Raw genomic sequence first — 15,463 nt, 5'->3', positions numbered from 1 at the left:
TGACTTGCAGTGTTTCAGGATGTGAAAGAAATTGGAGTGTATTTGAGCAAGTAATTGTGACAAAACTCTAACTATGCTTTTTAATATTTATTTAATTTTGATGGTCAAGTTTTATTTGGAGTGTATTTGAGATTGAGATCAACATTTATTTGTTATGTTGTAGATTCATTCCATAAAAAGAAATAGGCTTGAGCACAAGAGGTTGCATGATTTGGTGTTTGTCAAATACAACCAACAATTGAAGCAAAGATATAATGCAAGAGATGAAATTGATCCAATTTCTCTTAATGATATTGATGTGTGCAATGAATGGGTCGTGGGAGAGATGGATGAAGATGATGATAATGATGCTGGAAATGATTTGGTATTTGAAGATGATGATGCGCTAAATTGGACAACTGTGTATGAGGCTTCGGGGGTTGGAGAGTGTAGGATGTATACTAGGTGGAAAAAAAGGGAAAGAAAGCAACCAACAAGTGCTGCTATTAGTCCTACTGCTGCTGTTGCTGCCCACACTTCTAAAAAACAGGCAATGGGTGTTGGATCTTCATCAAGGAAGCAAAATGTAGTCGAAGAAAATGACGAGGATCTAGAGTTTGGGGATATTGAACTTGAATCTGAAGAAGAAGAAATCATGGTTAATTTTGAGGCGTCTAATGGAGAAGAGGGAGAGGGAGATGTTCCACTACCTTATGATAACAACGAAGATGATTATGTTGGGGTTGGAGAAGATGACTAGAGTCTCAACCTTTACTTTGCACTTTGCATTATGCTTTTATCCTTTTGTTATTTTGAACTCTTGAATGAGTTTATTTGGTGTTGGTACTTGGTTATTGTGTGAACTCATGAAACTTTTTTAGTTTATTTGAATGCAATCCATTGTTTTTTTAATTTTTTATTTATATTTATTTCTTTTGTTTTGTTAATATTTATATGTATATATAAATATATATATATATATATATATATATATATATATTTTGCCATGACGTCCGCCATTTGCCGCTACGCCATCCGCCATATTTTTATGATGGATTTTTGGCTTTCCGCCATGAACCGCCATCCGCCATTAGCAACATTGGGACAAATCTTCTAAGATGAGTTCTGAAAACACTGTTCATGGCTCCTTGAAAAGTTGCTGGAGCATTGGTTAAGCCAAATGGCATAACCAACCATTCATAGTGGCCACTATGAGTCTTGAAAGCTGTCTTGTACACATCCTCCGGCACCATTCTGATTTGATGATAGTCAGCCCTTAAGTCAAGCTTTGTAAACCATCCAGCTGAGCTAAGTTCGTCAAATAAGTCTTCAACAACTGGTATAGGGTACTGGATCTTTACCGGTCTCTTGCTGAGTTCCCTATAATTAATGCACAATCTCCATGTTCCATCCTTCTTCTTAATCAGAACAATGGGTGCTTCAAATGGAGAAGAACTTTCTTGTATCATTCCTATCCTCAACAAATCCCCCACTAAGCCTTCAATCACATCCTTTTGAGCAGCAGGATATTTGTATGACTTCAAGTTGATGGGATCAGCACCCCTTTGAAGGACAATAGGATGATTATGCCCTTCCCTTAGTGAAGGAAAAACTTGGGGCTCATGAAAAATATCTTGGAATTATGTCAACACCTCCAAAACTCCATTAGGGACCTCATCACCCTTGTTGTGAATAGAAAAGCATTGAATTGGATCATCCCTACACTTAACCAATTGCTGCATGAACATTTTCCCTTCCACGATACCTTCAGGATGTATTTTTTTAGATTCCACCGCATTCATTTGGTGGCTTGGGTCGATGTAAGCATTTTTCCATTGTACGAAAAGTACACGACAAGTGCATCATAGTCCCAAAATGCATTCTTGATGCTTTTAAGCCATTTCAATCCCAATACCATATCATATGTATGAAGCTCCATTACCCTCAAATCAGATGTAAAATCTTCATCCTGCATTCTCCATTTAAAATTTTTCCACATACCATACACCTTCGATCTTTTTCCTCCAGCTACCTCTACAGCAGATAATTCATCCCCATTCGCCTTCCATCCCAACCTCTTGGCCAAAGCATAGTCCAAGAAATCATGGGTGCTGCCATTGTCAATGAGGATTTGCAGCATTTTTCGTCCCACTTGCCCTTGTATTCTCATAGTGGTGGTTCCTTCCATGCCTTCAATTGCATGCAAGGAAATGTGAGGACTGCCTTCTTCATCACTCTTGGCTTCCTCTTCAATATTAACTTCTTCCTTATCGAGCTCAATGAGCTGCAGTTGCATCCTTCATGCAAGGAAATGTGAGGACAGCCTTCTTCATCACTCTTGGCTTCCTCTTCAATATTAACTTCTTCCTTATCAAGCTTTTGCTCCATATGAACAAATCTTTCTTCCATTTCACGCATCATCGTCTATGATCTTGTTTTTGTGCCCATGTGTGGAAAGATTCTGGTCTAGTGGCCGTGGACAGCCAGCTCTGAATACCACTGTTATAGAATTTAGGTGGGGAAGAGAAAGAAAAAGAAAGAGAAAGAATAGGGAAAGAGAGAAGAAACAGAATAGAGAGGATAGAAGGAAAGAGAAGAGAAACAGAGAGGTCAAGGAAATGTGCACTGCACTCTGTGATTATCATTCAGTCTGTCTAAAATACCACAGACCTGCCTTATTTATAGGCACCTAACAGCCATAAAATAACAGTAGCTGACCAAAACTAACTAACTGACATCCTTTTCTTTTTATATTTACATATCAGAACTGTCATAGCATTTCTTATATTTCCAATTAATGTTGACTTCAATATGTAGAACCTAGTGTGGATTGTCAAAACACACAATTCATCCCTATACAGATCTCAAGTATGGGCAAAGGGCTTGATCATAATCTACCAGTAAATGTGAAATGGTTCAAACAAGTTGCAATTCTCACCTTTGACAGACCAAGAGGTGTTGAGGTTCCCCATATGGCCCCAGTCGACTCTTCAAGCCTTTGTTCATTTGAAACTTTCGGAAGCTCATGTGGCAATGCAATCCCCTCATCATCTTTCCTAGAACTCAAATTTGTAATTTTCTTTCCTTGTTCAACATTAGAAAGGTCCATCACCCTCAAATTTAATACCGCCACTAAACGATCAAATTCATCTCTACACGAGGAGATTGAAGATTTTTAGACATGGTACATCCATAAATAACAAAAAAATAGTTTTCTTCACTAAGGGTATGCTTGGAAAGGAAAGGATGAGAGGTAAAAAATTTCATTTCTTAAGTAAATATTCTTTTATTAGGAAAAAAAACAAAAATGGAATAAAATGAGACTGTCATGTAACCTCCCAAATGACCCTTATTCCTATTTATAAAATTAACCCTCCTCATACTCTACAGTCTCTACTCAATTTAGAAATGAAAAATTAACCCTCCTCATCCTCTTTCCAACCCCTCCATCCTAACACACCCTAAATAAGAGAGTACATGAACAGATTTTCTAACAGCACGAGCATACAAAGCTAGGATGAAGGTAAGCCAAGTCATCCCTTGATCCTACTACACGGCCCAATTCATTAACTCAATCAGATGAGAATAATCGTTTGATTGTTAAATGAGCCAAACCAAAGCTTTCACAATCACATCATTGACTCATTAACTCATGAGTCAGTTCAAAGGGTATGTTAATGTTTGCATGTGTACATAACAATAATGTTTTAATTTAATATATATTCGCATTTGATATAATTTTTTTAGTCTATATTACCTTGGAAATAAATATATATAAAAAAGATTTTATTTAGTAACAAATTTGAACCTAACTCGTTGGGCCAAAAATCTTAATGATCCCCAGCTTCACCAAATAGGAGACATGTTTGCTAATATCATAACAATGTATGGATGCAATATCTAAATGAGACATGTTTAGATGCTCTAAGACATTATTTAGTAACAAATTTGAACCTAACTCGTTGGGCCAAAAATCTTAATGATCCCTAGCTTCACCAAATAGGAGACATGTTTGCTAATATCATACCAATGTATGGATGCAATATCTAAATGAGACATGTTTTGGTGCTCTAAGGCATTCCCACATCTATTGTATGGATAAAAATAAATTTATTAATCAAAAAAATTTATAACAAAAAAGCTTTTCACTTCAACAGCAAAACAAAAAAGTTATTACTGTGCAAGAATGATGACAATAAAGCTCAAAGATATGGGGGTAAATGATTTGATCTACAACAAGAATAACTTTCACCGTAAAATTAAGAAATGAGTCATTCAATCAAGGGAGGGAAAAAATTAATAAATTCAGGTATGCGGTAGATGAAGGATAGGGTATAGGTGCCAACATAGTTGGGATTTTATACTTTATCCTAATGCTTTGCATGCCTTTTTCAAAGAAAAAAAAAAGGATGAAAAAATTATAACAAATTAAACTAATGTACCTAGAGAATTTCTTCCCTTGCACCAGCTGCTCAATATCAGAAAGCCCATTTTTATCAGATTTATCTACTTGTTTATCTTGTCTGGACATAACCAAGTCTGAACTGCTTTTCAGTTTACCACTGATGTCATCAGTACTAGCCATTTCAGATGACTTGGATGCCAAAAGCTTCAAAAGAATAACCAGTAACAATAAATATGTGGAGGTGAGGAAAAGGAATAAAATGCAGTAACCTCCTACTCCCCTAGATTATACAGAAGAAAAAAAAAGGTTGGACAATGCAGCAAAGCAATATGCAGAAAATAACTTTGTGGCAAGACAAATGCCCCTGCAAGATAGAGATTTTAGATACAAAATTCAACATTAAGAACTGCAAATAGTAAGACAGCAATGATTGATTAATCATTTTAAAGGGAAATATTCATATAAACAAGTCTAAGTTTTAAGATGAATAAAAACATAATGAAAGGATTACCCACATCAATGTTGTTAATGGCAGATGGCGGTTCATGGCGGAAAGCCAAAAATCCGCCATAAAAATATGACGGATGGCGTAGCGGCAAATGGCAGACATCATGGCAGACAAAAAAAAATATATATTCATATATACATATAAATATTAACAAAACAAAAGATAAAAAATAAATATAAATAAAAAATTAAAAAAAAAACAATGGATTGCATTCACATAAACTAAAAAAGTTTCATGAGTTCACACAATAACCAAGTACCAACACCAAATAAACTCATTCAAGAGTTCAAAATAACAAAAGGATAAAAGCATAATGCAAAGTGCAAAGTAAAGGTTGAGGCTCTAATCATCTTCTCCAAACCCAACATAATAATCTTTGTTGTTATCATAATAAGGTAGTGGAGCATCTCCCTCTCCCTCTTCTCCATCAGACGCCTCAAAATTAACCATGATTTCTTCTTCTTCAGATTCAAGTTCAATATCCTCAAACTCTAGATCCTCGTCATTTTCTTCGACTGCATTTTGCTTCCTTGATGAAGATCCAACAACCATTGCCCGTTTTATAGAAGTGTGGGCAGCAGCAGCAGCAGTAGGACTAATAGCAGCACTTGTTGGTTGCTTTCTTTCCCTTTTTATCTGCCTAGTATACATCCTACACTCTCCAACCCCCGAAGTCTCATACACAGTTGCCCAATTTAGTGCATCATCATCTTCAAATACCATCATTTCCAGCATCATTATCATCATCTTCATCCATCTCTCCCACGACCCATTCATTGCACACATCAATATCATTAAGAGAAATTGGATCAATTTCATCTCTTGCATTATATCTTTGCTTCAATTGTTGGTTGTATTTGACAAACACCAAATCATGCAACCTCTTGTGCTCAAGCCTATTTCTTTTTATGGAATGAATCTACAACATAACAAATAAATGTTGATCTCAATCTCAAATACACTCCAAATAAAACTTGACCATCAAAATTAAATAAATATTAAAAAGCATAGTTAGAGTTTTGTCACAATTACTTGCTCAAATACACTCCAATTTCTTTCACATCCTGAAGCATTGCAAGTCAAACTCAAAATTTTAATAGCTAGCTTCTGCAAATTTGGAGTTTGTGACCCACACATTCGCCACCAATATGCTGCAATACCAACCAAGAGCATAGCTTAGAATTCTGAATTATAACATTAATATGTAAAAAAAAATAGTATACTATTTGTATTTGTCATTTGGTAAAAGTTTCTGTTGCCCATCAAATTGTGGAACCAACTTCTTAATGCAATCAAACAAACCATTGGTGACCTCAAAATCAAACTCCAAATTAATGTTGTCATAAAAGAACTCTGGATTTAAGAAGTGGACACCTGCATGATTGCAAACACATCTTTGTACTTGCTTTCATTGTTGTTGAAAGACTTGATAATTGTTTCTTTTGCCTTATCCATTGCTTCATAAATATAGCCCATGGCTGGGTTCCTTTCACCATCCACAAGACGAACACTTTGACAAGTGGAGCAATGACTTTAAAAGAATAAACCACACTATTCCAAAAAGAAGGCATGAGCACTACCTTTGCAGCTTCTTTCCCCTTAGGCTCCTTAGATAACTTGTTTAAGATCTATTCATCAAAAATAAACATCTTTCTAATATTAGCTTTCTCTTTGTGGAGCATTTCCAAGGTTAGATAAGAAGTGGCAAATCTAGCAATAGCATATCTCACCAATTCCCTCTTGTTTGTACAATTTCTCAACAAGCTTAAGGTACTAGAATGGGCATAGATAAACCCAACTAGATTAATTGCCCTTCTAATTGTCTTCCTAATCAAGGGAAGCTTCCCAATATCTTCAAGCATCAAATCAATACAATGAGCTGCACAAGGAGTCCAATAAATATGTTTCCTTTTGTCCTCTAACAACTTACCCCCTAAAACATAATTGCTCCCATTATCAGTTACAACTTGAACAATGTTCTCTTCTTCAACTTCCTCCACAATAGCATCAAGCAACTCAAAAAGCTTTTCACCTGTCTTTACAAAATCAGAGCCATCAACAGATTTCAAAAACATTGTACCAACTTGAAAGTTAATTAAAAAATTAATGATGCATCTTTGTTTCCGATCAGTTCATGCATCAGACATAATAGTACAACATTGCTCCTTGTGGCCTTTCATCAAATTTTCAGTGTATTCAACTTCCTTCTTCAGGAGTGGAACTCTGATGTCATGATAACTTGGAATGGGCAAATGTGGCCCATATTGACCAATGGCTGCAACCATATTCTCAATGCTTTTCAATTTAATGAGGTTGAATGACAAACCAGCTTGGTACCAAAAGCAAGCAATATATTGATGCACATTCAATACTTCATTCTTATCCATTGACTCTCGTATCTTCATTTGCCTCAACATCTCCATTTTTCTCCGATTGATTGCATTTTCTGGATTCTTACAAAATCTGTCCATTGGTCCTTTTTTAGTCCCACACTTTGTCTTTGCGGCTAAAGCAGTAGCATTGCAAGAGTCTGCAAACTCATCTTCACTTCCATCACATCCAATTGGTTGACCAAATTCAAAATCTCTTGTACTTGCCACATTACCACTGCCAAAACTACTGTATGTGGTCCCACTTTTTTTGTTAGCCATATATTCCTTCAGCTCTTCGACTACATTTGGTAGAGTTTTGTTGCAAGATGCAACGTTACCAGACTTCCCAATCAAGTGTTCTTTGGCTCTGGTTATTCCTCAATTTGTGATTTTTCCACAGTAATTACAAACAATGGTGTTTGTATCCCCTTCCACAAGTGGATGACAATACTTCCAACCAAGGCCTGTCTTATTTTTCCTTGTTGCAGGCTGCAGCATTAGATGATGGTTCAGCCATTTAGAAGAGGGCTGAACAGAAAAAAAAATTAAAAAAAAAGCAGAACCAAAAATAAGAAAAGGGTGTCAAACAAAAAACAAAACAAAACAAAAAAAAAACCATGTTGCCGTCGCAGACTATAGCCATTGCCGCCGTCATCGTCCGTTTTTCGTGTGTGTGGTGTGTGTGCTCGCGTGCGTGGTACGCTGGTTCGGGGTGCTGTCGTCGCGCTGGAGTTCGCCGTCGTCGTCGTCGCACTGGAGTTCGCATGGTGCCGCTGGAGTTTGCGTGTTCCTATTCGTGCTCACGCTGCTCATCCCATTTTCATGCGAAAATCGGGTTAGGGTTGGGTCAGGTCATCCCAACACAACCCAATTTGTGTTGCGAAAATTTCAAAAAAAAAAAGTTGTCTTCCACCATAACCGCCATTCCGCCACCACCGTTAAGGCTATGGCGGCCGCCATGGCATCTCCATATGAAATCCGCAACGCCAATGCTATTTGGTGGCGTTTTTCCAAAAACCTGCGATGCCATACCGCCATGGCGCCGCCATAACCGCAATTTAACAACACTGATCCACATACAAGGTAAGATCCAGAAAATCAACTTTTAGTTAAGCAATGTCATTACAAGGGTGAGAAATGGAGAATAACAGGATGTAGAAAATTGGGAGGATGAGAGGATGAGACCCTTTGTTTGAATGGAGAAAAAACTAGGGGAGAAAATTTGGAAATTTAAAGTCAACTTTTCTCTCCTTTTTCTTTTCAACAAAATAAAAGAAAATGCATCGTTATCCATAATTTCTCTCTTCTTTTCTTTCCCTTCTCTTTCTCTTTAACCAAACATAGTGTAAAAGCAAAAGCAGTATAATAATGAAAGGGCATTGGGTGAGAAATGGAGAATATCAGGATGTAGAAAATAGGGAGGATGAGACCCTTTGTTTGAATGGAGAAAAAATGAGGGGAGAAAATTTGGAAATTTAAAGTCAACTTTTCTCTCCTTTTTCTCTTCAACAAAATAAAAGAAAATGCATCGTTATCCATAATTTCTCTCTTCTTTTCTTTCCCTTCTCTTTCTCTTAAACCAAACATAGTGTAAAAGCAAAAGCAGTATAAAAATGAAAGGGCATCAGGCAAACAAAGCCAATAAATCTTAGCAGAATACTGATGAGGAATAAATAGTAGTAGCCTCAGCGTCAAAAAAGAAAATATGCATATTTCCTAGTTTCATCAGTCTGAAGATGCATTTACAGAATATTTATTTGGTGTGTGTGAACGCACGCACAATTGCTCAAAGTCTAAAATGCACTCAAATAAAAAATGGTAACTATGAGTTTTTATAATTAGAATTTGGTTTCAGTTCCGTTTTTCTTATTTAAAGAGACCACAAGTTATTTAAGATTTTACAATTCTTTATAGTAGTAGCCTCAACTTCTTCAGCTTTCTATAATTTTAGGGTTTAAATTAATATCCTTGCAAGCAAAGCATATAGTTTTAATTGGTAAATTTTGGTTCAACTCCATTAAAAATTCTAGATGGATTGGTAAAGCTCCTAAAAATTAGAAGCAGTATTTTTTTCTAATTTTGTGTGAAGCAAAAACATTCCTTACATGTATATCACTTCTGCGCAAATAATCTTGATGACGGTCAGCAATCTGCCATTTATCTATTGTCAGCAAAAAAGTTGATCAGAAAGTTGAGTGAATCACCATATTCCAGACTAATCAGAAAATTAAATTATCTACAAAACAGATAAGGATAATGAGCAGCAGAATTAACTCAACCATTAAAAGAACTCATCCACAAGTTGAAAGCACAAGGAGCACTAAATAAATATTCAACACTTGTCAAGCATCAGATGTTTTACACTGATCACATAGAAGATAGAATATAAATATAGACATAATGCAGATAATATGCTTGGGAAATTGAAGAATTAGAAGGTTCAGGGGAACTAGAGAATAATCTCTTTCAAGATATTAAATCTAGAAAGTTACTTCATCACAAAAGAAGTCAGTAATGAATGTTACAAATTCCATGCCATAAAATCATTATTTCCATTTTAGCACCAACATCAAATTGTTGTCATGCATACCAAAATTATTAGTTCAATTGGTCAATATGATTGTCATTATGTTTGTCCCATCTATTAACCTCTAATAAGCAAAATGTGAGCCTTCTATGACCATATATCAGGTATTAATGCATCTACATGCCAGAATAAACACAAGTAATGAGAAAAAATAGGTACGCTCAACGAAGTGTATCTTGCTGCATTTTCAGTTATTGAGGAGATTTATAGATGGGTCCTTTACTTCAATCGACTAAAAGCAATAGCACCTTAAAACCATCTGAATTCCATGTCTTCAGTCTTAAAAGCATTCCTTAAACCAGAAATAGTTCTATATCCACAGAGTAAACACCATCCATCTCACCATATAAATTCTCATAATCATGAATACAAAGACATGGTTTTTTTTTTGATCCGTAAAAATATAATATATGTATATTAATCTGAGTACCAGAGGTACTAATGATACAAATTAGGACAGCAGACATAAGGTTCCAGATCAGACTTGATGTAGTCTTGATCGGAACCAATGTCTGGGTACAAAAGAAGCCTATCGTGTATGTCTGACCAACATTTCTTTCCTCAGCTAATACAGAAAACCTGATCTAAGATTACTGGACCAGTGATTATAGTTTGTGTCAAAGTCCTTCTCAAAGCTTCTAAGCCATGTCCAAAGTAAGAAAGATGCATCATCCATGACTTTATTGCCGTTGAAAGCTTCATTAGAGAATATTATTTTGTTCTTGTGGTGCCATATGGACCATGTCAAAGCTAGCCACCAACACCTCCACCTCTTGACCCGTATTCCATCAGCCAAACCATTCATATGTTGTAGGAAGTGCTGTTTTGGGTTTTGCGGAAAAGCACCCACAAGTTTCGCCCAAGACAAAACTTCCCACCACATATAATTTTTCTACAGTGGAAAAATAAATGCCCTGCGTCTTCCTCCTCAAGGTTGCAGAAAGGGCATCGCCCATCATTTATCACAATTTGGCGTGATTGTAGGTTTCTTCTTGTTGGTAATCTATCCCTGAGTAGTAGTCTCCATGCAAAAACTGTAAATTTGCTTGGTACCTTTAATTTCCACAGTTCAACAAAAGCTACATCCATTGTCCCTTCCAATGTATCCCCCCTCAACAAATTATACACGCTTTTGACCGAGCATTGGCCGCTCGGATCTGCCCCCCACACCCAATCATCACTACCTTGTGGCTGAATTGGCTTGCCTTCTATGTCTTTTAGGAATGAAATTGCTATGTTTATCTCATTATCAAAAAGTGATCTCCTCCATATGAACTCCCATTCCCACCCTGTATCCTTGTGACACCCCATCTACTGGATAGTTTGGTTTTGCTGACAAGAGATAAGGTATAGTCTTAGATATTTTTGTAGCAGTGCTCCCTCCCCATCAATCCACTTGTCTTCCCAGAACTTGATTCTATCCCCACATCCTACCCTCCATATTATACTTTGTTGTACTACTTCACCATGTTGTGGATGATGAGAAACTGTTTTCAGATCCCTCCACCAAATGGATTCATTGTTGGCTCTAGGTGCATCATTCAAGCTCCTCCATCCGCCATATCTAGACTCCAATACCCTGACCCATAGTTGTCCTGAATGTTGAAATAGATTCCACTTCCATTTTGCAAGCAGTGCAAGATTGAAAGTGTCTATGTCTTTGATTCCCAGTGGTAAAGGCAGGTAGGTAAAGTGGTTGGCAATGAGACTTATTTAATGTTAAGCATTTTGATCCAGTTCCACATCAAAAGGAAAGGTCATATCTTCATTAAAAGAAATTTGTATCTCCTCCACAACTGCAATACCAAAACATCCCTAGATAGTGAGTATCACTAGAAGGGGGAAATCACGAACATGAGGACCTCACAAACAGCATACATTTGCCACACATCATCGGCATACAATTCATTAGCTTGTTGTCACACCTTGCTACATGAATTTTAGGATCTGAATATTTGCTTTGAACTTTGAAGAACAATTAATGGTTTGTTTTATCAAACCACAAAGTTTTCAATTTTCATTACGTGCTCTTTCACCATCCAATCAGGGTAACATTTAACCAAGAGGCATAGCTCAATATCCGAGCCCCAAGTAGAATAGTTTGTTCCACCTTGCTTGCTGGTGAAAACAGATAAGGCAATATAAATCATGAAAATAGGAGGATCAATTTTGGGATCCTCCATTTTAAGAGGTAGTGTCTGTCTTTGGGTGAGTCTCTATTTCAGTGGTATATGAAGTATCTCTGTTCCAGCCATGTCCCAAACAGTGAAGCATAACATGTTCAGGTACCTCTTTGGGACAATTGGAAATGAACTTCAAATTTAAAAGGAATAGTTCAAAAAACAACAGAAGAAACCATCTGTCTAAAACAGGTTTAACCGGGCCAGAAAAATCACCAAAATAGGTCAAAAAAACAGCTTTCTAGGAAGTCTGGGATGGCTCCTGTGAATATATAATTGTGTGCTTCTCTTGGGCTGAAATAGTGTCTGCACAGGTAGCACATGAAAAGCACACTCTGCCTAATTAAGTGGCACAAGGACATGCATATGTCCAGCAGGGTTTTAAATAACACACTATGGCGGTGGAGCAGACCCTGCCCGCTACAAGGGCTAGCAGAGGAAAGTGGTTTAGTGTAATTGTTCTAAGTTGTGGTCGCAGTCGTGGCCATTGCACTTGCAGGCATTTTGGCTTCTGTGATGTGGATTGGTATATCTTTTATATGTTTGCACTGGATGTAAAAATAATTTTACAATCATTCTAATTATTGGTATATCTTTTATTTACAAGATTTTCATCCATTTTAAGGCATCCCCCAACATTCCATATGGTCACACCCATTCAAACATTGACACTTAGAAGTTAGAATAGAAGATTAAAATCTGAATCTATCTTTTTTTGACAAAAAAGAAAAGTGGAATAGAATGGTGTTGAGGTTCTTTTGCAGCTCCATTATGGCATTAATTCAACTGTCTTACACCTTGCTTCAAGCATGGTTATCAGCCGCACACCATAGCTCTGTGATCATGCTGGAGTGGACCATAGTGGCACCCATCAGTTTGCAGCAAGTTTTCCAGCCACTCTTCGATGAGTTCAAAGACCCATCTCTCTTTCCTCTCCGTTAGGTTTTTCATAAATGTTTTTTAATCATAGGCATTTTTTTATTTTTCACCATATATACATAGTGTAATTAAATATATTCTATTTAGGGTTCAAACAGCAACCGTCCCGCTATCCATCATACCACTATCCACTATCCAGCAATAGCTTTTTAGGGTGGTCGCTCCACGCAACTATTGACTATTATGACTTTAAGTGATTTAAGTGGGCTTCATACACTTTTGTCACCACGATTAAACAAAACAACTTATATTGTACTTAAGGGTTCAGCACAATGCGAATAACAAATTAACACTTCAAAATTCAAATCGTCCAGTATGAAGCAAAGTCTTTCTGTTCGGGAAAAGATTTGTAGAAATTACAGCTTCTAAGAACGGTAACATACAAGCAACAAATCTTGAGCAAACCAAATCTGTCATTTAATTTTAAGTACAAGCACTCACATTTTAATGTATCTCTAATAACTATACCGTGAATGGCCATGCTCACAAAAATGATTATTCATCTAATCAAGATAGACTATTAGCAAAGAAACATAAAACATATGTTCAAACAAGCCTATTATAAATGTGCAATTAGCATATTGTCACAAAGTAAACGTGAATTTGCTTATGCAGATAACAGAAACAAATCATTCAAGAGTTTAACCAAGCAACAGCAAAATCATAAACACCACAACAGAGTAAAGCATTAAACAAGAGAAATCGAAAACAACAGAGAAAAAAAACAAAAAGGAATATGTTGTCACAAACCATATTACGTATGTTGTCACAAACCAAACGTGAAATTGTTTATACGGATAACAGAAACAAATCATTCAACAATTTAACCAAGCAACAGCAAAATCATAAACAACAAAACAGACTAAAGCATGATAAGCCAGAAATTAAAAAAAAAAAATAGAGAGAGAGTGAAGAAACAAAAAAAAACTGTTGTCACAAAGCAAACGTGAATTTGCTTATATGGATAACAGAAACAAATCATTCAACAATTTAAACCAAGCAACAGAAAAATCATAAACAACAAAACAGGGTAAAGCATTAAACGCGAAAAATCGAAAACAAGAAAAAAGGAATGTGACCTTGATCTCCGGCGGCAGAGGTAGGGCAAGGGAGAAGAGAGGGAGGAGGCGCGGCTGCGGTGGCAGAGAAAAATGAGGGGAGAATACGAGTGGCTCCGCCGGTGATGAGGCGGTAGGCAGGATCGACAAGCTTCGAAATCCAACGGCGGCGCGTGGCCTCCGGCGGACGCGCGTAAGGGCTAGGAGGCGGCTTTCTCGGCGGCAGATTGCGGAGTTTGCCTCCGGCGCCTCTCTCCGGGGGCGCCAACGCGGTGATTTGATCGGTGGCCATGAGAGTGGCCGAGTGGGCAACGGCTGAAAAGTTAAAAATAAAAACCAAAAAACGAGGTAAAGGCAAAAATACTGTAAGACGTAAGTCCAAACATTGCGCTCTCTCACTCAGGTACAGTACGAGTAGCCGCGGATGTACATATACTGTAGTTTTGAAGACTAGTCAACGTGTGTCTTTTGTGGTCCACCTCTCATTCTCTCAGAACGTCAATTGTTATAAGATTAAGGAGAATAAAATTGGGGGTGGTGGGTTTTACGTACTGCATCTTCAATCCCAATCCCGACTCTTTATATATTCTCCTTTCCCACCTCAATCCTAGTTAGAAGTAAAAAATACACACTCATCTCCATTCTCATGGGTATTAATTTTTTTGTCTTCACTCTCATCTCCATTCTCATTATTTTTTTAGTCCCTATCATTTACCTTTTAATTTCCAATAGATTCATACCGTTAAAATTGTTTAACATGTTAAATTATTGTTGTCTGTCGTCTTTCCCCGGAGCTCCTTCTCTTCCAGGAGGCCCCCCTTACACAACGGCAAGAACTGCGACTCTTCTCCCTCCGTCACCATTAACGTAGCCATAATCCTCGACACCAACTACCTCCACGGCACCATGGCCGCAGTGCTCTCCATGCTTCAACATTTGATGTGCCCCAAGAACCTGGCCTTCCACTTCCTCTCTGCCCATGACGACGCTTCCGAACTCTTCTCTAGCATCAAGTCCACCATCCCTTACCTCAAGATTCCGCAATGGCGAGGACTGTGGCTCCTCTCCCTCCGCCACCATTAACGTAGTCATGACCCTCGACACCAACTACCTCCACGGCACCATGGCCGCGGTGCTCTCCACGCTTCAACATTCGACGTGCCCTGAGAACCTGGCCTTCCACTTCCTCTCTATCCATGACGACGCTCCCGAACTCTTCTCCAACATCAAGTCCACCTTCCCTTGCCTCAAGATGAAGATTTATCTGTTTGACTCCAACAAGGTCTGAGGCAAGATATCCAAGTTCATTCGACAGGCCTTGGACCAGCCCCTCAATTACGCCAGAATATACCTGGCCAATACCATACCAGAAGACATGAAACGCGTGATATATTTGGACTCTGACCTAGTGGTGGTTGACAACATAGCCAAGCTC

The 15,463-nt window shown here is 37.6% G+C and overlaps 1 protein-coding gene across 5 annotated transcripts in view; it reads right to left on the bottom strand.

The window, feature by feature from the left end:
- The window catches only part of LOC100789007 (nuclear pore complex protein NUP1), a 28,789-nt gene extending 14,212 nt beyond the window's left edge, over nucleotides 1-14,577 (bottom strand). The window contains exons 1-4 of one of the 5 annotated variants that reach the window (XM_006578386.4): nucleotides 14,050-14,575; nucleotides 9,370-9,425; nucleotides 4,422-4,588; nucleotides 2,918-3,131 (exon numbers count right to left, since the gene is read on the bottom strand). In XM_006578386.4, coding sequence (XP_006578449.1) covers nucleotides 2,918-3,131; nucleotides 4,422-4,588; nucleotides 9,370-9,425; nucleotides 14,050-14,320 — 708 coding nt within the window. In that variant the 5' untranslated portion in view covers nucleotides 14,321-14,575. Of the gene's footprint in view, nucleotides 1-2,917; nucleotides 3,132-4,421; nucleotides 4,589-4,899; nucleotides 6,044-9,369; nucleotides 9,501-14,049 lie in introns of those variants that run through there. The other 4 variants (XM_041015114.1, XM_041015115.1, XM_014774682.3 and 1 more) reach the window with 4 other exon arrangements.
- Between the last annotated feature and the right edge of the window lie 886 nt (nucleotides 14,578-15,463).

This window comes from Glycine max, chromosome 4 (genome assembly GCF_000004515.6).
Source record: "Glycine max cultivar Williams 82 chromosome 4, Glycine_max_v4.0, whole genome shotgun sequence".
NCBI classification, from domain to species: Eukaryota; Viridiplantae; Streptophyta; class Magnoliopsida; order Fabales; family Fabaceae; genus Glycine; species Glycine max.
This window is presented reverse-complemented; position numbering and strand designations above follow the sequence as displayed.